The 27,203-nt window shown below is 33.2% G+C and overlaps 1 protein-coding gene across 5 annotated transcripts; it reads right to left on the reverse strand.

Annotated features, from left to right (window-relative positions):
- Positions 1-566: 566 nt before the first annotated feature.
- Positions 567-6,902, reverse strand: LOC107872993 (filament-like plant protein). Of its 5 annotated transcripts, none has more exons than XR_007056491.1 (6): positions 5,911-6,902; positions 5,640-5,800; positions 4,484-4,676; positions 3,027-4,324; positions 991-1,516; positions 567-785 (listed from the first exon to the last, which is right to left on the reverse strand). XR_007056491.1 is itself a non-coding variant. In XM_047413550.1 (6 exons), the coding sequence occupies exons 3-6, from the start codon at positions 5,748-5,750 to the stop codon at positions 1,142-1,144; spliced, it is 1,977 nt and encodes a 658-aa protein (XP_047269506.1). In that variant the 5' UTR covers positions 5,751-5,800; positions 5,911-5,974; positions 6,543-6,902; the 3' UTR covers positions 889-1,141. The 5 variants fall into 5 exon arrangements, 4 of the variants coding, with proteins under 4 accessions (XP_047269506.1, XP_016575168.1, XP_016575167.1 ...); XM_047413550.1 differs by lacking the exon at positions 567-785 and having other exon boundaries at positions 889-1,516; positions 5,911-5,974; positions 6,543-6,902; XM_016719682.2 differs by lacking the exon at positions 567-785 and having other exon boundaries at positions 889-1,516; positions 6,543-6,902.
- Between the last annotated feature and the right edge of the window lie 20,301 nt (positions 6,903-27,203).

Raw genomic sequence — 27,203 nt, forward strand, 5'->3', positions numbered from 1 at the left:
TTACTTTGTAAACTTTCTAGTCTTTATGTCTAATTTACGCCTCATGCCTAGGTGAACGTTCTAATGCTTAGGCGAACGCCTCAAATTTTGGACATCCACTTTTCAATACTTTCGCCTTCCTACAATGTCTAGGAGTGTTTTTGGCTAAACCTCGCCTCGAGACAAGCCTCAAGGCGAGCCCCAGACTGTCTTTTTAAGACACTACCTAAAAGTCAACAATATTAATGGGTGTGTATGATTATTGGAAATTATTAGTATGTTTTGTCAAGTTTTTGAACAATTATTTTAAAAAAATATATATTCGTAAAGTTATTTCAGATAATTGAGGTGTGCTGCAAAAATTTTAGAGAAAATTATTTTTGAATAACAACAATAGTTGGGCAAAAAAAAGAACTTTTTCCTGGAAGCATTTTTTGGAAGTTGATCCATCACAAATTGTTATTCTAAATATTGACAAAAGCATTTTACAAGTTTATTAGTCTACAAAAAACAGTATTCTGCAAAAAAAAAAAAATTCTAAAAACACTTTTTCACAAAAAATTTTTTTAAAAAACATTTATCGAAATAAATAGATTTGTAAAGCTCGTCGACAACAGAGAATACATCACACCGTCTTCATATAAGGCATTACAAGAACATATCCTTTAATTTGGCCCGACTGACATCTATGCCCCTACAACTTTGACGTGCACAAGTAAGCACTTCAATTATCATAACTCTTGCATGCGCCGTATCACCTGTGTGTCAAATTGAGTGACCGGATCGTAGCAAGCATCGCATCATGCCTGAGTTTAGGGAATCAAGCAAACGAAGCATCAATGGATATATGTGTGTCATCTACCAAAAGGTATAGAAACAAAAGAGGGAAGGAGGACATGGCCAAAGCACTGGAAATTAATTATCTAATGCCATTTGAAAGATATGCACATTCTCACAGCAATCAAAGTGCATAAGGATGCTAATAAAACAAAAATTAATCAGCCATCCTACCTATAACCATATGAAAATATGATAGGCAACAATGATTCCTCAATCTCAAGAAAGTTACAATCTGCTATATGAATCTTCACTGAAATCGACCTCTCGGCTTTCCTCTAGCCATATCCCTTTTAAGTTTAGGACTCAAATCAACTGTTTCATTTTAGAGCTGAATTCCACTCTTGCTTCGAAAAAACAACTTTCCAAAACCATTTCTACTTTTGGAAGTTGTCACTTGAGTAGATGATGATGATGAAGAAGAGGATGATTCTCCTTCATTTCCGTTCATAGAATGACTATAATTCTCAATCTTTGCATTATCTGAATTGCGCTTTGGGCTAAATGTCTCAGTTACGTGTAACTTGCATTCCTCTCCACTAGCTCCAGTCACAACTGATCCTCCCCCAGAAAATCCAGGAAGACTTGCTGTGTCAATCAAGAAATCTTCTAAAGTGGCTAGTGACTGAAGCTGCTTCCCAAGAGATGCAATTGTTTTCTGGCATTCTGCAAGCTTGTCAGCAGCTACAGCTAAATCTTCCTGTAAATAGAAAAGCTTAGGGTTGTTTGGTTGGAAAACAAGTTAGACTGGGATTAGTTGTTCTGGGATTAGTTATCTGTATTATTTTTTAGTGGTTATTTGGTTTGTGCTGCTAAAAATAATATGCATTGTATTCTTTTTAAGAATTGATAGTTTATTTACAAAAATACCCTTCACCTTGTTTAGCTTAATTCATATTAAACCCTCCAAAAAAATTGAAAAGGTACTAGTCTCTCCGTTTAAAAAAGAATAACCTACTTTTCTTTTTATTTCGTTTAAAAAATAATGATCCCTTTCCCTTTTTTACAATACTTTAATTTCAACTTTCTAGATAGCATGTTTAGGACCACAAGATTAAAGGACATTTTGATATATTTGACATAACTTTAATATAAGGCCACAAGATTTAAAAGTTTCTTTATTTTCTTAAACTTTGTGCCAAGTCATAGTAGGTCATTCTTTTTTAAACGAAGGGAGTATTTTTTTTTAACTTTAGTAGTTTCTTTTTCCTAAAAATAAATGTTAAGAAATTTATGTTAATATTTCTTAAACGTGCATGAAGCTTTAATATTTCATGTTAAATTATATTTTATCCTAAATTTTATAAAATATTGGTAATCTCATTTTTTATTAAAAAAAATTTATCATCAAAAATGTGAAAAACAGTTACTCTCATTTCTCATTATTTAGTATCACATTTGGGAGGTAAATTGTACTTTTTACAAAAATTAAATTTTTAAAACATTTTTAGCTATATATAAAAATTAACTTTTTGTTTAATAATTAAGCATGTACTAAGTTAGAAAGGCAATGTCAAGATATTAATTACTTGTCCACGACAAATTTATTAGGAAAAATGAAAATCTAAAGTAACTTTTATAAACATTTCTACAAAATAGAAAGACAATAAACCCTTGCATCAATTTTGAATTTGATTGTATAAATAATTTATGGGGTCACTATCATTTTTCTATAACTCATCACTTTTGTAGCATCTAATAAGCTCACATAATTGTTCAAATTTATCAGAATAAATAAAAAATTGTAAAATAATTAAAATTTAAATTAGGGATAAAATGATAAAAAAATTTGATGCAAGGACTACTAGAATCTCACATTCTCTCTTATATATAGTAGTAAAGTATAATATATATATATATATATATATATATATATATATATATATGTATGTATGTATATATATATAGAGAGAGAGGTGGTAATCAAAAAATTTTGGTGGTAATTTTGTCATTTAATATTTTATCCCAAGGATAAATTGTGTTGGGATTGTTATACCACTATACGTGTAGGATAACTTATCCTGATACTATTTATTAGTTCCGGAATAAGTTATATCGAATATTGACAACCAAATGATGCATCAAAAATTTTATCCTAGAACTATTATTTTATTCCGAAATTATATGTTTTAGCACTACACACCAAACGGTTTAAGAGCTTCAAAACTTTCAAACAACAGAAAAAAGAATTTTGTTGTGACAAATGTTACCTGCTTTATTTTCGATTCGCTATTTGAACTAGAAGTTTGCTGAAGTTCGAATTCTTTGGATTTTCTTCTTAGTTCATTTTCCAATTCCTGGCACTTAATTTCCATATCAGATGACAATGATCGTTCTCTTTCAACTTCTGTCTTTAAAGAATGAATGTTCGCAGACATAGTCCGTGATTCTACTTCCATGCCAAAGAGTTGAAACTCAAGCAACTCTTTTGATTCATTCACTTCATTTAGCTCCTTCTGCAGCTTTTCCAACTTGAGTTGAGCTTCCTTAAGCTGCAAATCAGACACCATAAGGGCGTCTTGGCTCTCACGTACAGCATTCTCCAGCTCAGATTTCTCGGCTTCAATTTTCTCCAGCTTTTGCTCTAATTCAGCCACCCTTTGCGAAATGGTCTCACGTTCTGCAGCCATGGGATTCTCTTCACTAGATGAGTCATCAGCAATAGCATCAGACGCAAGTGAAGAGGCATTATTCACAGTTTCAGATATTGCAGCAAGTCTCTCCATCTCCAAGAAGTCATCCATCATGTCAATTTCCAAAGACAGGGCGGCAAGAGTTTTAGGCATACCATTTTCATGCTCAAATTGATCGAGCTCAGCAATTAGTGCTGATGCCCATGAATCAGAGCAACTTCGCTGGCATTCACTTGTTTCACGCTTGCTCATCATGTGGCTATCAGTGTCGACAGTCCTCAGTCGCTTCCCACTGCTGCATTGACTATTGGTGATGGACTCAACACAAAGAGATGAAACAGCAGAGGACCTTTGGTCACTGAGTAGGGATGATTTGCGAGCCAAAGCTTGTAGTCTTCGACATTCAGCTTCAAGCTTGGCCACCTTCTTTATGCTCTCTAGCTGCTGTTTGCTAGCAGTTTCCGCTGCTTGGTTGCTCAAGTCCCTCTCTATGGTCCTAATTTGCAACTCCTCTGAATGAGAAGAAAGGACAAGTTTGAGAGCTGTGCGCTCCTTCTCTAGATACTCAAGCCTGAGAAGAACATTCAGATCAGTAGAAACAGGAGAACCAGTTCTACTAGCCTCTGCTTGTGTCCGCAGCTCATATAGCTGATTTGCAAGTGCAGCTCTTTCAGACTCCCATTCTTTTTCCTTCTCTACCACAGCGTTTTGAATTCTTTGCTCCTGCTCATCTCTAGCTTGTCTCAATTGCCTGACACATTCCTTGAGAGCACCATTAAGATGGTTGACACGAACATCTAAAGTCAAGTTTTGCTGCACAGCTGCCTCAAGTTGCTGCTTTAGAATTGTAACCTCATTTTCTGCCTTTTCCCAACCTACCAAGTATTATGAAAAGAACATGCAACAATCAAGAGAAAAGAAATGCATGATTGACCGAAACAAGTTCCAAAAAATTATTTCCATATCGAATTCATGCACAGCAAAAGGGATGGATATTATCTAGACACTATTTTTAAGAAAGGCAGTGAAGATACCTGCAACAGCTTCTTCTGCCACTTTAGCATGCTGCTTAACTAAGTCTTCTTTAGCACTAACATTAACTAGAGCAGCTGATAACTTTTCTATCAACTTCTTTGGACTTTCCTTGGCTTCATTATCAATAGTTGCTGCTTTTGAGGTCACTTCTGGTGATTGGTTGTCATTTTCTGGAATTTCTTTTAACGGATCCTGCTCCAAATAGCAGAAATTGCAAGTGTTGAAGTGAGAATAGCTAAGTTAACAAGCACTGACAAGGAATTATAAAGAAAAAAAAGGCAAGCACACAACAACATCAAGCTTGGGATAAAATTTCATTACTATGTTAGCTAATATAATGTAAAATGCACATGGAACTAACCGGCAGTCATTTAACTTTTCTCTAAATACTCTGGCTGATCAACAAATAAGGGACTGAAATATCAAATTTCTTTCACACCTATATTGGCTTTTTGGCTTACGGATCTGAGACTCATGGCATCAGAACTAGAATCTATGTATACAGAGCTTGAGTTATTTAAAACTATAAATTTACCACTACCACATTAAATTTAAACGGTAGATATCAATTCTTCAAATCTAAATATACAAAATGCATTCAAGTGCCCATTTACTAGGTAGCCAGCTGACTCCAACACTAAATGTTGTTCTCATATTTCCACTTTTACAATTAAGTCATTGATATTTTGGATCAATCTAAAATTGAAGCTTCCAAGCATACTTAAATGACACATGACAAATTCTTGGTGATGGTTCATTGGAAAACAAAGTATCCTCAAATATTTATGTATGAAACTTGAATCCTACAGTTCCAAAGAACGGGTAGACACAACTCAGGGAGAAGGAGGCAGGAGAAAAATAAAGATATAATATGTGAAAGACGATCAGAGTTGTCAAGATACAACATTTGCAGAAGGCATTGAAGCATACTAAAGTTTTATGAGTATAACCATTAGCAGTATAGCACTTTCTAACTACAAAAACATGAGCTGAATATTTAGCTCGACCATTTCAACTTGAAATAAACATGCATATAAAGATTTGAGTATGAATCAAAGTATTAGCTTCCTTATATCAGCACAATCAATTAGAAGGCCAGAAAGAGATTATCAAGACAACCTATGAACAAAAAAAAATCTTTCTTTTGCCTTGTACCTGCTCATCAGAGTGTCTTTCTGAATGTGAAGAGAGTGAACCAGAACTCTCAGTTTCACCAATGCTTTTCTCAGAAGGTCTCTTTTTCCACAACCAATTCCTCTTGTCCATCGATCTCAATAACCAACTAAATCTCCTACAAGTTCATTACCAATGACCACCTACATATAATTGACACCATTAATCACTAATAATCAAATGAATGAGTAACCAAACAAAAAATTCTTGATAAGTGATGGTCCAAATTTACAAGCAATATATTTATGCTTACGGTCATTCAACAACAAAGATAACTTGGCTTCACATTCTTTCAGCTTTCCTTCAAATCCACCCCACTAACAAAAGTGTATTGATACCAAACATACCAAAACAGAACCAAAAAAAATAAACATCTCAACAAAGCAAAAATCCCATTACTCAAATAACAAAACAAAAAATACCCATCTAACAGAATCCATCAAATCCTCCAAAAAAAACTTGAACTTTAGAACGGTGGATCACAAGCACTCACATGTAGTGAAGGGTAGACAGTCAAACATCCTTCCTTCATCAAAAAATCACACACACATATATATACACACATAGAAAATCATAGGAAATATGTAGATCAAAATTTATCTTTCATACATAGATATTAAATTTTAAACACCGATTAATGAAATTTGTGGCTTCATCACTGTCAAATGGTCTATTGCACATAATCTTACCCTACATTTCTCTATATCCACAACAACAACGGCGTACCCAGTGTATTCACACTTAGTGGGGTCTGGGGGTAAAATGTATGCAGTGCATGCCATTATCTTCGATGAAGTAGAGAGACTGTTTTCGATAGAACGCGGCTCAAGACAAACATTTCTCTATATCAATTGGTTAGAAAAGACAAAGACAGATAAAACACACCTGAATGTGGATCAAGAAAATCAAATATTGAAATTTTGAACCAATAATAATAAATATGAAAGAAACAAGAGATTGGCTTTAATAGGTGTTAAGAAATGAGAATGCAGAACCAATTAAGCCAAAGATGTGTAGAATATCCGTGGAAGTGTTTAGATAACAATAACTCTGAGGAAAGAATACTCTATTTTTTATTTTTTTGCCATTTTTAAAATGGTTGTTTTTGAATAACGTAAAGGACGCAGAGCGCATGTGATGCAGAATGGAAACGCTGCACAAATTGCACTTTTTTCACTGCACCTTTTTTCTAAGCTTTCTTTTTTATTTTATTTTTGTTTGTTTTGAAATTAGTATCTGAGGTTTATTCCCGCCCTTTACAGACGACGCGATTTACTCTAGGAGCCTAGGAGGGAGTAATATACTGGATAGAACACACATTTTAAAGAAAATTTTAATTAAAAAGTATATAATTTGCTAAACTAGTATGCTTATTAATAATCTAAATTTGATTATTGTTACTTTATGTACTCTTTTGTGTCATTTTACTTGGCTTGTGATTTGACATTCATATTCAGAAAATATTCATTGGAGACTTATTTTATTAAATTGACCTTATTAAGTATGCTTTTAAAATTTAAATTAGATGACTAATTCTTTTATATTATTGAAAGAACATGATAAATTTATCTTGATTTCATAAATTGAATAAGTAAATTAAAATAACTATTTTAATTAGAGGTCAAGTAAAATAAAACGAGTACTAAACTAAAACATATTAGATTTTTAATATGGTAAAATGAAACAATAGAGTTAGTGTATATATATATATATATATATATATATATATATATACTCTCCTTTTTATTTTACTTGTTCCAAATTAACTTGGCACATTAATTAAGAAAAATAATTAATAATATGATTAGTTTATTATAGTACCTCTATTAAATGATATTTGCATTTTATTTGAAAAGTAGTAATTAATACAAAGGATAAACATGATTAAAAAAACTTGTCTCTTTTTAATTTATGAAAAATAATAAGTAAAATAAAAAATTAAATTAAAAATTTGAGATAAATAAAATAAGACGGAGGAAGAATATATATAAAGAGTAATAATTTGATGCACAGAAAACCTGAGAGGAGTGTGCCTGAACTTGTACGCTTCCTCTATATGCTTTTGGTTCCTTCAATTACAAGATCTGCACAACTTCCCTCTCCTCATTATTGATTTCGAAGTTAAAATTTAAAAATTATGACTTTGAGTTTGAAGTTGTGTTTGCACCTGCATATTTTTTTTTCTTTTGAAAAAGTATAAAGTTTGGTAAGTGGAGAAAAACTTTAAAATCAAATTTTAATTTTATGATCAAATAAATTTTTAAAGATAAATTTTAAAATTTATGGTTAAACAGACATTTAAAAATGAATCTTCAAAACATATGATAAAATGTACATTTAAAGGTTAAAAAAAAAAAAAGGACAGTTTGGTGCGCGGTGTTCGGAAAAGGACTCCACCACAAGGGTGTATCGTACGCGGCCTTACCTTGCATTTCTGCCAGAGGCTATTTCCAAAACTTAAACTCGTGACCTCTTGATCACATGACAGCAACTTTACCAATTACTTCAAAACCCCCTTCTAAAATATACAATTAAAGATAAATTTTCAAAATCTATGATCAAACAAATATTTAAAAATAAATTTTCAAAATCTTATTATTTATCTTAATAAGATGATGACTGTGTTTAGTACTAACGAAAATATTTTCTTACAAAATAATCTTTCTTAAAAAAAAAACGTGAGCTTCTTACTTATTTTTTAATATTTAACAAGCAAATAAAAATTTATTTTACAAAAGCATTTATTTATGCATAATTCACCAAACACTATGGGTGGATATACCATAGCTGACATATGCATGTACCAGTTTCTTCTTGAATTACACTATGGGTGGATATACCATGGCTGACATATGCATGTACCAGTTTCTTCTTGAATTGTTTTGAGTAAATAAATAATTACCTCTGATGTTGGCGAAATTTTTAAAAAGATATCTAAACTTTAACTTTGATCTATTACCCCACGATTTTTCTTTATTCCGTTCCAAATACACTATTTTTGACCTCAGCGTATATACACACACCATAGACGCGTGAAAAGACTCAAAATTGACGTTTTTGACCAATAAAAGGCTAACATGTGTAAATAATTAATATATAATTTATATTTTTTAAAAAGGGAAAAAAATAATATTTATTTATTTATTTAAATTACCCGGTACCCCCTTCTCTCCCCCCCCACACCATTTCTTCTTCAACACCATTAAAGTTTCATTGAAACTTTTTTTTTTTTTTAAATATCATTAAAACTCCATTAAAGCTCAACACAATGTCTTCTTCAACACAATATCTTCTTCAACACCATTAAAGCTCCTCCGTTAAAAGTCCATTGAAGCTTTTTTTTAAAAAAAATTATATCTTTAAAACTCCATTAAAACTCATTTAACTATCTTTAAGCTCAATTCAATCATTTAACTATCCTTAAAACTCAATTCAATCATAAAATAATTTTTTGAATTGATTTGAACAAAAAGAAAAAAAATAGACGGGAAAAGAGATTTTGACAGAGGGGGGAGGGTTAGGGGGGTTAGAGGGAGATGCTGACAGGGTGGGGGTGTTGGAAGGAGGGTGGGGGTGTTGAATGGGGCTGGCGGTGGAGGCGAGCTGCTGGAAGTCGGGGGAAGGGGGTGTTGGATGGGGTAGGGTGGGGAAGAGGGGGTGGGGTTGGTGATAAATTAAATAAAAAAGAAAGATTTATTTAAAAAATTAGAAAATTAAATATATTTAACATGTGGCAGCACCTGATTGGTGCGTGTGTTCACTCTCTTTGTTGTGACTGAGATTCAGCGAAAAATGGTGTATTTTAAACGAAATAAGTAAGAATCGTGAGGTAATAGATCGAATTTAAAGTTTAGGTGTCTTTTTGAAAATCCCGACCAACATCAGGGGGGTAATTATGTATTTACTCAATTGTTTTTAGTGTTTCCTTTTTATGTTTTTCAGTATTTTCTTGATGTCTTTTTAAATGTTTTTGTGTTTAAATTTTGCGTTAAATTAAATATCGTGATATAAAATGGACTAGAGGATGTATCTGTACACAACTATGTACGCACGTACTTCAATAATACTCTATGTATGTGGCATGCCTTTCTATGTAGCTGAGGTGGACCTACATGTATCCATGGGGTGCACGTGCACCCATTAATGTCAATTTTTTTTTTGTGTATATAAGTATATATATCTTGAAAAATTGAGATATAGTTAATAGTGCACCCAAACAATAACAGAAGTGCACCTTGGTGCGTTGGTTGAAGTCAGCTGTCTTGCCCACGCAACCATGGATTGAGCTGTCTCGCCTACACAATCATGGATCGAGTCTGGGGCCGCACATTCTTTTTAGCTTTTATATGTACTTTCAGATTTATTTATTTAAAGGCTACTAATAAACCATCCTTTTTAGCTTTTATATGTACTTCCAGATTTAATTGTTTAAAGGCTACTAATAAATTTATAACATCAAATCTATTGTATTGGGATGGGATTCGAACCCGTACTCTGTATGATGAATCCACCTTGACCATTAAGCTACCATAATTGATGGCTCATAAAAGTTAAAACTTAACATATTACTTAAACTTTACTAGTGAATCCACCTTGAATATTAAGCTACCACAATTGATGGTTCATAAAAGTTAAAAACTCAACATATAACATTAAGCTACCACAATTGATGGTTCATAAAAGTTAAAACTCAACATATTAGTTGAACTACATATTATAAGAAAGTAAGGTTATTAGGTTAGAACTCAGATTTGTTCTATATATTTATTTTTTCAATACTGTTCATATCATTAGCGACCAATCAAATATGATAATATCCCTTAATCGATATTGAAAGTTTTGCTAACGTCTACGTTAAGATAATATTGATGCACCACAATATTATCAAAAGCAAAAAGGGCAAAAAACCTTCAAGGTCCATTGTGTTTAATCACAAAGTATAAATAAAGCGTGAGATTTAACAAAAAAAAACATAAAGAAAAAAAATATATAAATATATGTCTATTCCAAGACTAATAATATAAGCATGAATGACGAATATATGAACAAAGAAATTAATTTTTATTTTGATAAAGTGAAATATCAATTGTTTAGCGTTCGCCTCTTCAGAAAAACCTCATTGACAAGGGAAATTATGTCTTAAAAATTAGAACCTAAAGTCCACTTTGACAACACTGGTGCACCCACAGACTTCAAATCCTGGGTTCGCCTCTGTTAGCAAACAAGAATAAATTTAACCAATGTATATTATATAAGATGAACATTGAAGTAAATGTTAAAGTTGTCACATAACGTTGAGGTTACAGGTTCAAATCGTAAAACAGACTCTCGAAGAAATACAAGGTAAAATTGAGTACGTACAATAAATTCTTGTAATTCAATTCTTCTCCGGACCCTACACTTAGGGGAAGTTTAGTTTACTGGGTTACCCACACGAACATAGTTTAAACCATTTTTACACTAATCATAAATTTTATGTATTACGTAACAAGTAATCTGATTGTGTAATATCTTTTACACCGTCAGGTTTAGATCTTTAACTAAATTGCTTCTTTTGTACTTGAAGAGAATTTAATATTCCACAACCAAAATAACCAATTAGTTATATTTCTAAATTTCTTACCCTTCTAAGTTCCAACATTTAAAAGCTGTGTATTTTGACCTTCATTCTTCCTCTGTACTTTTAATTTGTTTTTCACTTTTTCCTGGTTTTCTGAGATGATTACAAACCTATAGTAAGAATGAAGCAGTCATCAAAACTATACTACTAGAGGAGGATCTACGTAACCTTAATTAGGCAGGGTCACGGGCATTCAGTAACTTGGGGGTTTGGACCACGGTTGACAAAAGAGTTTTAAAATGAGGTGTAGGTGACACAAGTCTTAATAGTTGAGTAAAGGTGACAATTACTTAATTATGGTTTAAGAAAGTTTGAAAAATTTCAAAATAACTCACAAGTTTTTAAATTGACACTTTGATTCAAATGTTAGTTAATATATAATGGGGAACGAAGGGAAAAAAGCGTCTTTTTCTCTTTCCTCATTTGGTGTTATTTTCTCTCTCTTTGCGATATTTGTTGTTCATTGTTGCTGCTGCTTTATTCATCATCTTCTGATTCATTGTCATCATCTTATACTTCATTATCATCTTCATATTCTTCTTATTGACCATTGTTGTTGTTGTTGTTACCCCAACTGTTACTCTTTGACCAAATTCTTATGTCAAATTTTATTTCGTAAATCACTTTCAACTTTGGAATTTACTTGAGAAGAGACTTTGGTAAGTCAGATTATGCTTTTTAGTTGAATCTGGGTAACTGCTAGTGTGTTGCTTTTTCAACAAATGTTTGCACGCGAACATGAATGCAATACAAGAGTAATTTGTTTAAATAGATCCATTATTTGCGGCACCAGATAAATATTCTGTTGTAACAGTATACTCACGTTGGACTCATGTTTAAGGGTTCTAGGTGCCCTTAATATGAATCGAATAGATGGGTATTCTGCTGCACCAGATTAGTAATCTGTTTCAATAGATAAATAATTTGTTCCATCAGATTACTAATATGTTTCGAACAATAAAATACTGCTCCTATCACACACAAAACCTAACAGATAACTCACATGTTCTTGCTATTGATACTGGAATCAAATTATTCCTTAATTGTAGACATGTCATTCGTTAAAAATAGAAATAGACAGCACAAAAATTAAACAAGAAATAAAAAGTCAAGTGTATCAAATATAATTTTTTATAAAACAAACAAAAAAAACATAGATAAAAGAAAAAAAAGCTTAATTATTATTATCATCATTATTAACATCATTATTATTTGTATGGCCAGCCGACCAATCTTCAATGGGCAGCAGCAGCGCCCTCCTCAACCTGCGGATCTCCCACAGCATCCTTACTCTGACTGCGGCCAACTCCCAATGCAGGTCATGAACCTCCTTCTGCAGTTTCCGCATGGCGTCTTGTAAAATAACGACATCTCACACAGGATCAACCATATCTAGAAAATGCATAAATTGACAAAACATATGTAAAAACAAAAGTAAGAAAAGAAAGAACTCGAATGTAATATACAACGAATATTTACAAAAAAATCAAGAAAACAACTTACCAGAGACAGGAAAAAGCTATCAAGTCCTTAAAGAGAAAGTAGTTGAAGGTGTAACAAGAGCAAGGAATAAATAGTGGGTAGTAGATTGAACGACTGAGTAAGGAGGGACCTATTTATAGAGGATTGAACTTGAATGAGTTAGGAAAAAAATCGGAACTGTTCACCTCCATTTATTAATGACATTATTGATTACTGTAAAATGTTATGACTTAATTAAATTAATCAATATTATGATAAGTCATGACTTTTCAACTTTATTATTATTAATAATTAGTTCTTTCCAGGAACTATTTTTTTTTACACTGAGTTGGACAACAGATAATATATCTGTTGCATCAGATAAATTATCTGTTACAATAGATATATCATCATTTGCAACAAATAATATATCTGTTGCATCAGATAAATCGTCTGTTACAACAGATATATCATCATTTGCAACAAATAGATAACCTGTTGCATCAGATAATATATCTGTTGCAACATATAATATATATATTTTTTTAAAAAAATAAATTATCTTCATGACATCCAATTTTTTTGACTTTTTAATTATATAAATTAATAAAGAAGATTTAAAAACAAGAATATTTCTGATGAGTTTTTTACGGTTTAAATTATTTTTATCATTTATTTTCTTATTCTTTTATGTGAAAAGAAATGACTTAATTAAATCAAGCTGGTTGTGAGTTTTTTATTATTGTGACATTTCATAACTTTTCAGCTTATTAAATTTAAATAATCTTTTTCTCAATTTAAAAATCGAATACACCTGATTTTCAAAAACCGTTTCGTTTCTTTAATAACCATTTTTATTAATTGAGTTATGACAACAAATTGTATATCTATTGCATCAAATAACCCATCTGTTTCAACAGATATACCATCTGTTGCTATAAAACGACCATCTGTTTAAAGAGCTTTTTTGATTTCTTCTAACTGATTCATCAGTCGCAACAGATGAGGAATTTGATGCATCAGAAGCGTTTTTTGTTTTTGTTTGTTGAATGTGTTTAGACAAAAGTCACAGTCACGACTATTCATTAACTTTTTTCTTAAAAATCATATCATCATATATCTTAATTAAATTAATCCAATGTTGTGACTTTTTTAAAATTAAATAATCTTTTTTTTATGATTATAATATCATTTAGTTCCTCATTATTTATTAACGAATCATTTTTAGGAGAACTTCTCATCATGACTTTCACCACCATCTGTTGCCACAAGTGCTCAATCCCTACCTCCAACCGTTGACATGTTGAGAATAGAAAATAAATAGAATGATAATTAAATATTGAATAAGAATTAGAAATTCAAAGTCGACCAAACCAAACCAAACATATACATATACAAGGATTTTTTTGAATCCCTTATAGGTAGATCAGATATAAAAAAGAGAAAATACATACGCTAAAAGAAAGAAAAAACATAACCTAATTATTATTATAAAAAACATAACCTAATTATTATTATTATTATTATTATTACTATTATTATTGTCAAACTGATAATTTTCATCCGGCAGCAGCTGGGCCCTCCTCAGCCTTGCTCTGAAGTCAGCCAAATCCCTCTAGAGTTCATCAAACTGCCTTTGAAGTTCCTATAAGGACTCGATATGAACCTTCTTGTATGAATCTGGATCAGCCATATTAGTATTATTTGTAAGTATAGTAGAATGAACGAGTGAGTGAGGAGTGAGAGGAGGACGGACGGACCTATTTAAAATGATTGAATTGGAAGGGACTGGACTTAGTCAAATAAAAAGCCACGACTGTTCATATCCCTTAATTAAATAAAACTGGTGCCTTTTCGAATATGTAAATAAAAAAAATAGAGCTAAATACAATATTTTATCTTTTTTTTTTGTATTTTGGAAAGAGAGATTGGTAATATGTTGTAAAATATATTTCACCTTTCAGATAACTTACAACATATGAACAATCTGTTGCAACAGATGGATATATCAGTTTGCTTTTCCATCAGCTGTGGCATCTGTTACACTTGCTAGTCATCTGTTTATTCAATTTCATCGAGAGCAATCGATTTTTCTAAACACTTCTTGATCAAACTCAATTTTTGCTCTTGGATTGCTTCTCTTTTTTTCTTTGCATCCTTCAACCAAATAAAATTTTTGCTATTGGATTGATGGCAAAAATTAAATTTAAAGGCCAGCTTGAAGGATGCAAAGAAAAAAAGAGAAGCAATCCAAGAGCAAAAATTGAGTTTGGCCAAGAAGTGTTTAGAAAAATCTATTGCTTTCGATGAAATTGAATAAACAGATGACTAGCAAGTTGCAACAGATGCCACAGCTGAGGGAAAAGTAAACTGATATATCCATTTGTTGCAACAGATTATCCATAGTTGTAAGTTATCTGACAGGTGGAATATATTTTGCAATAGATTACCAATCTGTCTCTTTCCAAAATACAATAAAAAGATAAAATATTGTATGTAGATCAGTTATTTTTTAATTTACATATTCGAAAAGTCACCAGTTTTATTTAGTTAAGAGATATGAACAGTCATGGATTTTTGTTTGACTAAGTCAAGTCACCACCACTTTCAATTCAATCATTTTGTCATTGTGGTCGTTAAGCTTAGTATAGAGCTCTTGATCTTTTGTGAGTTTGTCAACGAGGACCTCTCACTTTCTTTCTTGGCAGCTTTCTCATAATACTCCTCTTGGTCCTTCTTAGCTCTACGCAAGGTCAAGGAGAAGTATGGAAGGTTCACTTTGAGTGTTTCAAAGGCAAACGCTCTCTCAGCTGATAAATCCTGTGCTGCAACAAATATGGATAGTGCAACACTCAATGCAGAATAGTTTTCTGGTAGAAGCAAGTCTTGAGAAGACATAATCAGTAATCTATCGATATCAGCTTTCGTTATGTTAAGTAGTTCTATTGATATCTTGTCTTCTATGGAGAAAATTGATCAGTAGAAAAACCAAGTGATTGAGATTGTTTAATCTGTTGACTAACTCGAGCAAAGACATCTTCTAAATTATCAAACTTCACAGGGCAGTCTCGTGGTTCAATAACATCAGATACCTTGTTTCGGGATTAGCTAATGATGGGGAGATTCTGCCTTCCTCTCCATTCTGAAAAGAAAAAACACTCAAAATTAGATGGAGTATCTCTACATAACGAAACAAGATGAACTAAATCTAGCATTCAGTTTTTCCTTCCTATTCCCTTCCCCTTTTTATCTTCTCACCTTTGTCAGATCCGAATTTTTTTTGGATACTTGATAATGCTTTGGAAATTTGCTTTCTTTCTCTTATTAGCCTTAATCTCTAATGGAGTGAATGAAACTGAAATCTTCTTTGATCGAATGACACTACAGTTAGATATTAATTCCTTTACATCAACAGTTAATGCATTAACAGTATTAATCACACCATCATGTTTTGCCTTGCACTCTTCACATTTTCATGCACAAGATAAGTAAGGAGGGGCAAGATTGATCATTTTTCTACCATATAGAGGATAACATATCCGACATGTAAAACTCTACACCGTCGCCAGATTTGCTTGCCACAGCAAAAGTCTATAGAATGCATAACAAATAAACATGAGAAATATCTGACATTAAATCTTATCAAGGTATCAGAACCATATTCATGGTCCCTCAACCCTATCAGTTCGAACCTACCAAACTTAACTGTAAAATTATAAATATTTTTTTTGAATGATCTATGACTAATCGGTAAAAACAATATTCACAAAATCAGTGTACTCTATGTGTGTTTCCATGATAACATTATCAGTAATATATACCTCTCACATATGAAGTGGTTCCATCTGCATGCAGTTTATTCCTTCGAACCTATCTTTACTGCAACCTCTTGTGATGGTCAGGCAAAAGTTGATTAACTTTCAGTTTATTTTATATCTACAAAGAAGAAGGAAAAAATTTATGTCACAGAAAGAAATTTATCCTTTTGTTGCAATAGATGTAGAGTCTATTGCATTAGATGAGGAGTTTGTTGCGTCAGATGTGGAGTCTGTTGCGTCAGATATGGAGTCTGATGCAATAGATATGGATTCTATTGGAATACATAGCAGCCACGCTGGTGGTTTGATTTGTTCCAACAGTTGCTCCGTCTGTTGCAACATCAACAACAGCATAAACAACAAACAACAAATAAAAAACATCAACAGCAAAGAAAACAACAACATTTGTTCCAACAACATCATCAACAACAAAGAAACATACATCCTATGTTCCAACATCATCAACAACCAGGGACGAACCCACATGGAGTCCTCCGGGTGCGCGAGCACAGACTGAACTCGTATTAAACTTTATATATGTATATGAAAGTTAAGAAAAAACATATATAATCTAATCAGTGAGCACCCATAGTAAGAGTTGTTTGGTTAGCCTAGTTGTTCTTTAAGGGTGCTTAAGGCTATTTATTTCTTTTGGTCTTGAGTTCAATTCCCACTCAGCACATATTTTTTTAATTTTGGTAACCAACTCTTCTCTCCTTATTCACTTTAAACTTTCTTTTATTTTTTCTCGCTTACTCCTTGTGTTAATTGTTCGGACTCCATTATTTTTAAGCTAAGAAGCACCCACTGTTTAAAAAACCTGGATCCGCCACTGTCAACAACACCACACCACAAATTCCAACAACGCCAACCCCACCAACAACATCAATAACAGCATCAACAACAAAGAAACAAACAAAATACATAAAAAAATGATACTGCCAACAAGGCTTTTAAACTTCTTCCAACAGATGAATTTTTTTTGCATCTTGTAATAAAAAATTCTCGGTTCATTTATTCAACAATTAAAAGTTCCATCAATTTTTTTAAATAAATATGATATAGGAAAATAGTAATTAAATAAAAAAAATGTAAATAACTTGCAAGAAGAAGACAAGAATGAAAGAACAATAGTGAATCATATCATACCTTAATGTCAAAAGGGGGTCAAAACAACAATTTCAGTCGAGGAATCTAAGATATGGATATCGATCGGTTTAGATTCGAACGAAATTTTATGAGAAAGAGGAGAAAAAAAAAGGTTGTTATAACCTAAAGAGGATAGAAAGAAAAAAGATGAGAGATTTAGGGATGAAGGAGAGGAGAGGAGAGATGACATAATTCTAATTTCTAGAAGTACTACCCTTAATATTAAATGACTAAATAAAGTGTATTTATTCAAATTTATATTTTCAAAGCATAATTAATAAGGCTAATTTGGTAGTAAAATAAACCCCTAATTAATTTCTTAATGAGTGTGCCAAGTCAATATGAAACAAAAGAAGTATTATGGATTTCGATATTCATTAATTAATATTTACTAATAATTTAAGGGGCACGAGGAAAAAAAATGGGTGACATTGAAAAGACAGGACAAGACTACTAAATGAGATTTTTGAGTTATCCAAGAAATATTTTTTATCGCCTTTAGTAGTACTACTACTTTATCTTCTCGAACAGTAGCTTGCTTTAAAATTAAATGAAAAAAAAAGATTTTCAAACAGTATGTCGTCTGTTGCAACAGATTTAAATATCTATTTGAAAAATCCCAACAACTCAGTCATCTGTGACAACAGATAGAAATGTCTATTTGATAAGTAAATCAGAAACATCATCTGTTATAACATGTATCCATATCTGTTTAAAAATTTCCAACAGCTCAGTCATCCGTCATAACAGATGCAAATGTCTATTTGATAATTAATTTAGAAATGTCATCTATTGCAACTGATATTATTATCTGTTTAAAATTCTCCAACAGCTCAGTTATTTGTTGTAATAGATTTCATTGCAATTGATTTAGGAGGAACTAGGGATGAAAGAATGAGCTCCTCATTAACTTAATGTTAAGATTAATAATAGTACCTACATCAATCTAGGTGGAACGAGGGATGAATGAATGATCTCACAGGGTCAACTACAAATCCAAATGAGTCATTGCATTTGCATGGTGTTAGTATTACGTTCATCCTGACCCAAGTCGTCGATCGATCACTCTGAGTTGAAATGAGTTCTCATTAACTTAATTTTAAGATTAATAATAGTACCTACATTGATCTAGGTAGAACTAGGGATAGATGAATAAGCTCAAAGGGTCAACTACAACTTCAATTGAGTCTTTTGGTAATTACATGATGAAATTGTACTGCATTCCTCCCGACAAAAGTCATCAATCGATCACTCTGAGATGAACCAATTCTTACTACTTCGTATGTTCAAATAATACCTTAATTAAATAATCTAGGACTAGGGGTGAGTTCTCATAGGGTCAACTATAACTTTAATTGAGTCTTTTGGCAAATGCATGATAAGACGGGACTGTATTCGTCCCAACAAGAGTCGTCAATCGATCACTCTAAGACGAATCGATTCTTACTACCTCATATATTCAACTAATGCCTTAATTGATTAACCTAGGACTAGGGGTGAGTTCTCACAATGCCAACTACAATAGATGACAACGCCCATTTGATAATTTACAACAAATGGGTAATCTATCGTAATAGATGACTTAAACTGTTTGATAGTTTACAATAAATTCATGATCTGTCGAAACAAATGACATAATATATTTGATATTTTACAACAAATGCATAATATGTTATAACAAATTACACAATCTGTTTGATTTGATCCAACAGAAAAGACATTTGTTGCAACAGGTTGAACATTTATTTCTATATAATGCAATTGAGTTCATATGTTAGAATAATACCTTAATTGAATGCGACTTCTCATAGGTTCAACTAAAACTTCAATTTAGTCTTTTAGCAATTGCATGATGAGATGGTACTGCGTTTCTCCCGATCAGAGTCGGCGATCGATCACTCTGAGCTGAACCGATTCTTAGTACCTCATATGTTAGATTAATACCTTAATTGATTAATCTAGGACTAGGGTACTGATACCTTAATTGAATAGTCTAGGACTAGGGTTGAGTTCTCATAGGGTCAACTACAACTTCAATTGAGTCTTTTGGCAATTGCATGATGAGACGGTACTGCGTTCCTCCCGACCAAAGTCGTTGATCGATCACTCTGAGCTGAACCGATTCTTACTACCTCATATGTTAGACTAATACCTTAATTTATTAATCTAGGACTAGGGTGCTAATACCTTAATTGAATAATTTAGGACTAAGGGTGAGTTCTCATAAGATAAACTATCGATTAATCTAGGACAGGGGTGAGTTCTCATAGGGTCAGCCACAACAGATTTCAGCGCCTATTAAATAATTTACAACATATGGGTAATGTGTTGTGACATATTACAATCCATTTGATAATTTACAATAGATGGGTAATCTATCACAATAGATGGGTAATCTATCACAATAGATGACTTAATCTATTTGATAATTTACAACAGATTCATAATTTGTTGTTACCTAATCTGATTGATAATTTACAACAGATGAGAAATCTGGCGCAACATGTTGAACATTTATTTTTTACAACTTCAATTGAGTTCATATGTTAGACTAATAGTACCTAAATTGATTAATCTAGGACCAGGGGTGAGTTTTCATAAGGTCATCTAGGGTCTCGGGTCACCTAGAATACTCGGTCAACTACAACTTCAATTATTTTTATACAATTTCAATTATATTACCCTTTTGGCAATTTCATGATGAGAGGGTTAAAAATTACACATATATTTTATGATTTTAAAAATAATTAAGATCAATTCGAACCAAATTAACATTTTCGAAACTACTTGTCATTCTTTTTCAAAATACAAATTAACCCATACAAAATATTTCATCATTTCAAATCTCGAGGTCTTGCTCTTTCTCTCTCATTCTCACTCAACTAAATAGTACAGATAATAACTACTCAATAAATTTGCTCAACCCTATACAACAGATCACTTTTCTTCTCATTTTCGACCACATAGGTGTTATTTTTGACTTCATTCTTGCTTGTATCAGTCATTTTCTTTGTCTTCATAGGTAACAAAGTTCGAGAAGAGCTCTATATTGGTTATTTTTTTCTAAAAAATAAGGATCTTTAAGTTAATGATGAAAAATAAAACTTTTAGTTGTATTATCTTCGAGAATGGGTGTACAATTTTGAGTTTTGATGGTAAAATCATAGGAAGAACTTAAGAAATCCCTAGTTTCCATCGTAGTATTCCGTTGACTGTCATGGTATTGTTGGATGTGTTTATGGTGTTGGTGTTTGTGGTCATCGTGATGGCATTAGTGGTGGCATTGGTTGGTGGTGTTTGTGGTGGTTGTAGGTGGTGTCAGTATTTGTTTGTTTGTTGGTATTAGTTGGTGGTGTTTGTAGTGGTGGTTATTGGTGTGTCGGTGTTTGAGGTGTTTGTAATGTATTTTTTAAAATCTATGCATACATCAATTGTAATGTAATTTTTGTTTTTCTTTTTTCTGTAGGTACAACATTTCCCCCAAAAGAAAAAAAAGTAAAAGTGGATCAATGTCTGACCACTAAAAAAAAGGCTACAATACAGAGGGATTCGGAGGAGCTTCCTTAACAATCTCAGTCAGGGAAAAGTGAAGCTGAAGAAAGATGTGAAAACAACATTGAGGGAGGTGGATAAGGGTCTGTAGATGGTGATGAAGAAAATAAAAGTGAGAAAGAGGAGGAATTGGAGAGTGAAAAAGAGAAAGAGAATGATCATCAACATGATGATAATGGATCACCGATGGGGCGTGAGTTAATATCGACATCCCAGCATGATCCTGTCAAAACTTTTAGTATTGATAAGTTTCAAGTTGAGATGTCGATAAATGACCTAGAAGGAAAATAACTAACTGGTCAAATTGTACTTAAATGTCAGATGGGAAATTTTTTGAACATTTTATGAAAATTATAAAGAACGAAAACATAGGCGGACTTTTTAAGAAGAGCTGCTTTAGACGCTTTCTCGAGTTGCGTGAGGACCTCTCTTCCCGTATCTTTTTTCCTATAATGATAGTCTATGGTCTTCTCAAGCGCAGGATAAAGTACACGGGGGATGATAAAGATCTGGAGGAGGGGGCAAAAAGAAGATAAATTAAATCTTGATCAACTACTGTAGAATGCCTGTTTGTTTTGGCTTGCAAGAGTTTGCCATAGTGACGGGCTTGAGATGCCATCTTCCAGAAGGGATACCACACCGCAAAAGATCCAAGGCAAAAAAATGCAAGGAAAAAATAGATGGGTTATTTGACATTGCTCGACGTAGCTACAAAGCATCGGATTTATTGATAGATCTCAAGGATTAAACCATACCAGAGTAGTACAGGGAGCAATTATGCTTAGTTTGGTTTACCCATTCGGTTATATTAGCAAGAGACGTTAACAAGGTTATAGAATATGATTTGTTAGCGCGTGTTGAGGATTTTGATAAATTCAACAATTATCCCTGGGGATATGACAACTTCTACTTGACTGTCCAATATTTACTGACAAAGCTATCCTCAGGGACAACCACATTATACGGCTTTACTTGGGCTTTCACGGTAAAATTAATAACCAATTTTGCTCATCCATTAATTTACATTGAATATAGTTATTATGATTTTTTTTGCTTGGTGCCTATTTATATTTTTTAGGCTTGGGTATTTGAAGCCATTCCTCTCCTCCGAAAGTAGTTAATGGATTACCCGGATGAGGTTTCTCATCCAAAGATGTTTAGGTGGTTGGCTACAAAGAGCAACACCAATATTAAGGAGACTGGTCTCTTTAACCGTCCAGATGATGCAATATGTCTTCTTCAAGAAAAAAAATTCTACTCAAAGATAAGAAAGATATTGAACAGATGTTATATCTGATGCACCAGATGGGATATCTGTTGCGACAGGGTATATCTTACATCAGATTACCCATCTGTTGCTTTGGTTCTCTAAACTCGACTCCTAAAAGATTAACCATCTACTACAAATTATGCAACGAATATTTAATCTGATAATATATTGTTCATCTGCTGCGATGTACATATCATCTATTGCATAACAGATTACCCATCTTGTGCAACTGTTGCAACAGATGATTGATATTTCACATCAAATTTTCCATGTGTTGCTTTGTTTATCTGAACCAGACTCAAATGGATTTCAACCATATACTACAAACTATGTAACAGATGGGTCTTTTTTTTTAAAACGTAGCCCAACTGTAAAAATTATTATATTATATGATTTAAATGTATGTCTTTTTTTCTTTTGTATAGGTTGTGCATCCATGGATCGTGCCTACTGAGGAGGAGTCGGTGATAACTTCTTATATTACTCTAGGTCATGTTGATACTATAGCAGACCCAATGGTGGAGTTAATAAAGAAGGAATTGGGTGGAGCAACATCCATAAGAAGAGAAGTTAGGCAAGGTCAGCCTAATGTTGAGGCTCTTCATGACCAACCTTTTACTAAGGCAGATCCGGGTGCTTCTTCTGGTGGAGTTGTTGGTGTTGATAGTAGGCATGCTGATGCTGCTACCACTCATGATGATGAGCATGTTGATGCTTAAGAAAGAATAAATATATTTGAAAACATCCCTTTTCACCCTTACATAGGTCCCTCTCACCCCTCTTCACCCTCGTGTTCTCGTTGCGAATGCGATAAGTGCAAGGACAGACAGGATAAACTCTTTGAAAAAGTAGAGGCTATCTCTAAAGCTATCAAGAAATTTAAATCCAAAAGGTGTGTCATACAATCCAAGAAGGTGAGGGAGCCACACTCTCCTATAGTGTTGGTTAGGAGAAAGAAAAGAGCAATTAGAGACGTACTCTCCGCTCGAAAATTAAAAGAAATTGCAATTAATTCCTCTCCAAAAGCTGTTGAAGTTCAAGGTCTAGTCAAGAAGGTGGACATATAGGTAGAACTTGGAGCTGAAGAGAAGAGGGATCTGCGATAGGCCAAGAATGCCAAGCCAGGCGCACCAAATTACCCCAGGCCTCCCTTTCCCCCCTAAGACTTCCAGACTATGACTGATATGCGTATGCCGTACGAGGACAAGGCAAGTTTACTTTTCCTAACCTATCCCTTCTAATCTACCCTATGGAGAAGAAGACACGCAATAGATTTCACATCTGTTGTAATAGCTGGGTATACTGGTGCAACTGATAGTGGTTCTATTGCAACTTATTATCTATCTGTTGCATAAGTTACGTTGGATTATTGATTCAGAGAATCCTATGCAACAGATGGACCATCCGTTGCATCTTTACAATTACTAACCTATTTAAAAATTGACTTCTTATCTCACAGTATGTTGACATAATTCTCTGCCTCATGAGAAAAAGGCAATTAACGTACCGGGAAGCTTATGACGCTATTGATAGGATAATGGACCTCAACTTCTGCAAGAAGATCAAGGATAGGTATGATTAACTCAATGGAGAAGCATGATCCCTTGAAGTGGGACTTGATTTCCTAGTTCCTACGTTGGTCTTGGATGAAGAAGAAATAATAAAATATGTTAGAGGGGACATACCAAATCAACACGGCAAGAGATAGACTGAGGCAAAAAGGATTCTTGCAATCATTAGCGTGAATGACATGTATTATCGGGCTATTGAGATACTACTCGAGGAAGGAAAGATCAATGTTTATGACTCCAACGTACCTCTTGTCGATGATTTTGATCTTTTTCTCCTCGTGGAGACACTGATGGTGCTGTTGCCCATCTTGTTGAGGAAGAGTAAACTGATGAATCATTTTTCAAAGGAAGTGTTGATGAAGAAATCATAGGATTTTGAAGGTTGAAATAGGGGAATGATCCTTCCAAAAGATGATACCTCTAAAGTGAGCTGCTCGCACGCTCTTGCACACATCAAATGTTTTTTGACTGGCACAGAAATGGCCGAGCCAATGACTTTTCTATGCGATAATGCTATGGCAAACCTGCAAGAGGTCTGGGCTTATGGGGTACTAACTGGACGCTTGAAGCCTGTGTATATAGAAGAGCCTGTGAAATAGAAATTTTTAATTTCAAGTCACCCTTCACTTTATTACATGTACATGTAGTGGCAATAATTTTTTTTATGAAAGTTGATTTTGTTACAATGCAATAGATTAGATTGTCAATCTGTTGTAAAATATATTTAATCCCTTCTGGCAGATAGTTTATCTATTGCAATATGTTTGTCATCTGTTGCACGACGCCGATGTTATTTCTATGAATAATCTAATAATCTAAGTCTAATCTGTTGCAACAGTGGGAAGACCTGTTTGATAATTTTCAACAGATGACCTAAATTTTACAACATATGCCTAAATCTTTTTTATATTTTCCAACAGTTACGCTTGAATATCCATGTGCTCGACAACACCAAACCAGTAGCAAATACACACACCACCATGAAAATTTCAATAATTAGGCTTGAATATCCATGTGCCCAACAACACCAAACCAGTAGCAATAACTGCAACAATGTAGTATCTTCTTGCTCGATTTTGTTTCTCTTCAGAAGTCTTGACTTTGTTCAATGAACCCCAGATTACATGATTTGCTTGTGAAGGGTGTTGTTCTTCATACCAATCAAAGTAATCGCATCCACCCAATTTCTATAAAAAAAGAGAACACAATTACAAAACAGTTACAAGTCAATAATTAATCAACTAATTAAATAAAAAAAATATTACTTTTGAAATCTTACAAGTAAAAAACCTACGACCTGGATTTTGTTAAGTCCAAGAAGTCTTTAACAGAGCTTCATGACCGCACTTGCAATATCAAAAATATTTATCATAAAAAATAGTGGAAGATGCGCTCGACATTGTCAAGCTCAGTTAGAAAAAGTGAAAGAAATAATTTAAAGAATTTGGATAGATAAAAGAAGATGACGATGAAGAAGAAGATTTGAGAATTTATGGTTAAATTTTAGGAGAAATATGAATATATAAGACAATGGGGGGGGGGGGGGGGGGGGGGGAAGGACCGTTGGTGACCAAGTGACGGCAAGTTAGCGAAATATGCCAGACTTGACACTGACACATTTGATGCCTATTTTATTTTACGTGTTTAAAGTGAACACTGTCCACTTGATGTCTATTTTATTTTAGGTGTTTGAACTGAACACCGTCGATGGGTTGTGCCTTTTTTATTTTAATTCAATTCACTTTAACCTTTTTACACGTAGTGGTAATTTTTTATGTCCAACAAAAGTTGAATTTTTATAATGCAAAAGATTCACCATCCGTTGTAACAGTTATCCTACCTGTTCTGACATATATTTTATCTGTTGCAATAGGTTGGTCATCTGTTGCATTATCTCGATGTTTTTATCTAAAGTCCATCTGTTGCAACAGTGGAAAGACCTGTTTGATAAATTCCAACAGATCACCTACCTGTTGCAACATATGTCTAAATTATTTGATTTTTCTAATAGATGTGTCGTCTGTTGCAACAGATACATTATCTATTACAATATTTGAATCTAGTATTCCTTTTCAATTAATAAGTTCAAATCTAAGGAATAAATAAAATTCGTAGACAAAATAAAATAAATCGAAGCTTTCATAAATTAGCTGAAATAAGTCAACGAATAAATAAAATAGAAAAAAATTATTATGGGTACAAATCTCAACAAATACATCAACAACAATTTAAGTATACTGCCAAGGATTGCTTTGACAGGCTCAAGCTATAAAGATCTACTTAGTATGGACAAGTTGTTCTTTATTCTGTGCTATGGAATTCGGCTTTGCTCGCCGTGGATCTTTATTGTCGCTTACGTATGATTTCTGCGCTTTTTGTTCTCCGTATTTCCATAAAAAGTGTAGCATATTGTCAATACTGTTCAGCAGTAGCTTCTTCTACATCCACCTGGAAAGCCAGAATTGGTCAATGCTAATCATGGAGATACAACAAAATGGAAAAGGATAACACATCTTTTCTAGTAAATCAAATAGGTCTTCTTCCCATTTTAAATTATCCAAAACAAATTATATTTTTGTTGTAACAATGAATCAACTGTTGGGACAAATTTCTACATGAGGAGGACCCTGTGTGATAATTTTCAACAGATGAACCATCCGTTGCAACATATGAATCATCTGTTGCAGCAGATAGGTCATCTATTGATACAAATAAAAGTGGTACGAAGAGCTATTTGATTTGCTAAAACAGATGAGACATATGTTTATCTGGTGCAAGTGGTTAGTCAACTGTTGCAACAGATGTATATATTTGTTTGATAATTCTCAGCAGATGTGTCATTTGATAAAACAGATATGTGTCTGTTTGTTTTGTCAGTTGGAGGACATAATATATTTACCTTCTTCAGCTCATGCTGCTCTCCTTTGGACATTGTTCGTTACTCAATACAACACACAGACAGAGGAGTTGCAATTTTACTTTTTTGGATGCTTGATTAAGCCTTGGAAATCACTCTCCTTCTCCTCTTAGCCCTAATCTCTAATGGAGCGGACAAAAATAAAATCCTCTTTGATAGAATAAAACCCCTCTTAAATGTCAATTCCT

This window comes from Capsicum annuum, chromosome 6, assembly GCF_002878395.1.
Source record: "Capsicum annuum cultivar UCD-10X-F1 chromosome 6, UCD10Xv1.1, whole genome shotgun sequence".
Taxonomy (NCBI): Eukaryota; Viridiplantae; Streptophyta; class Magnoliopsida; order Solanales; family Solanaceae; genus Capsicum; species Capsicum annuum.

Bases quoted from the DNA above. Each gene is read 5' to 3' on its own strand.
- LOC107872993 (XM_016719682.2), bottom strand. From the start codon at position 5,750: ATGGACAAGAGGAATTGGTTGTGGAAAAAGAGACCTTCTGAGAAAAGC. The intron at 4,677-5,639 runs GTACAAGGCAAA...TATTTGGAGCAG, and splicing joins AAAGACACTCTGATGAGCAG to GATCCGTTAAAAGAAATTCC. The intron at 4,325-4,483 runs GTATCTTCACTG...AATACTTGGTAG, and splicing joins GGCAGAAGAAGCTGTTGCAG to GTTGGGAAAAGGCAGAAAAT.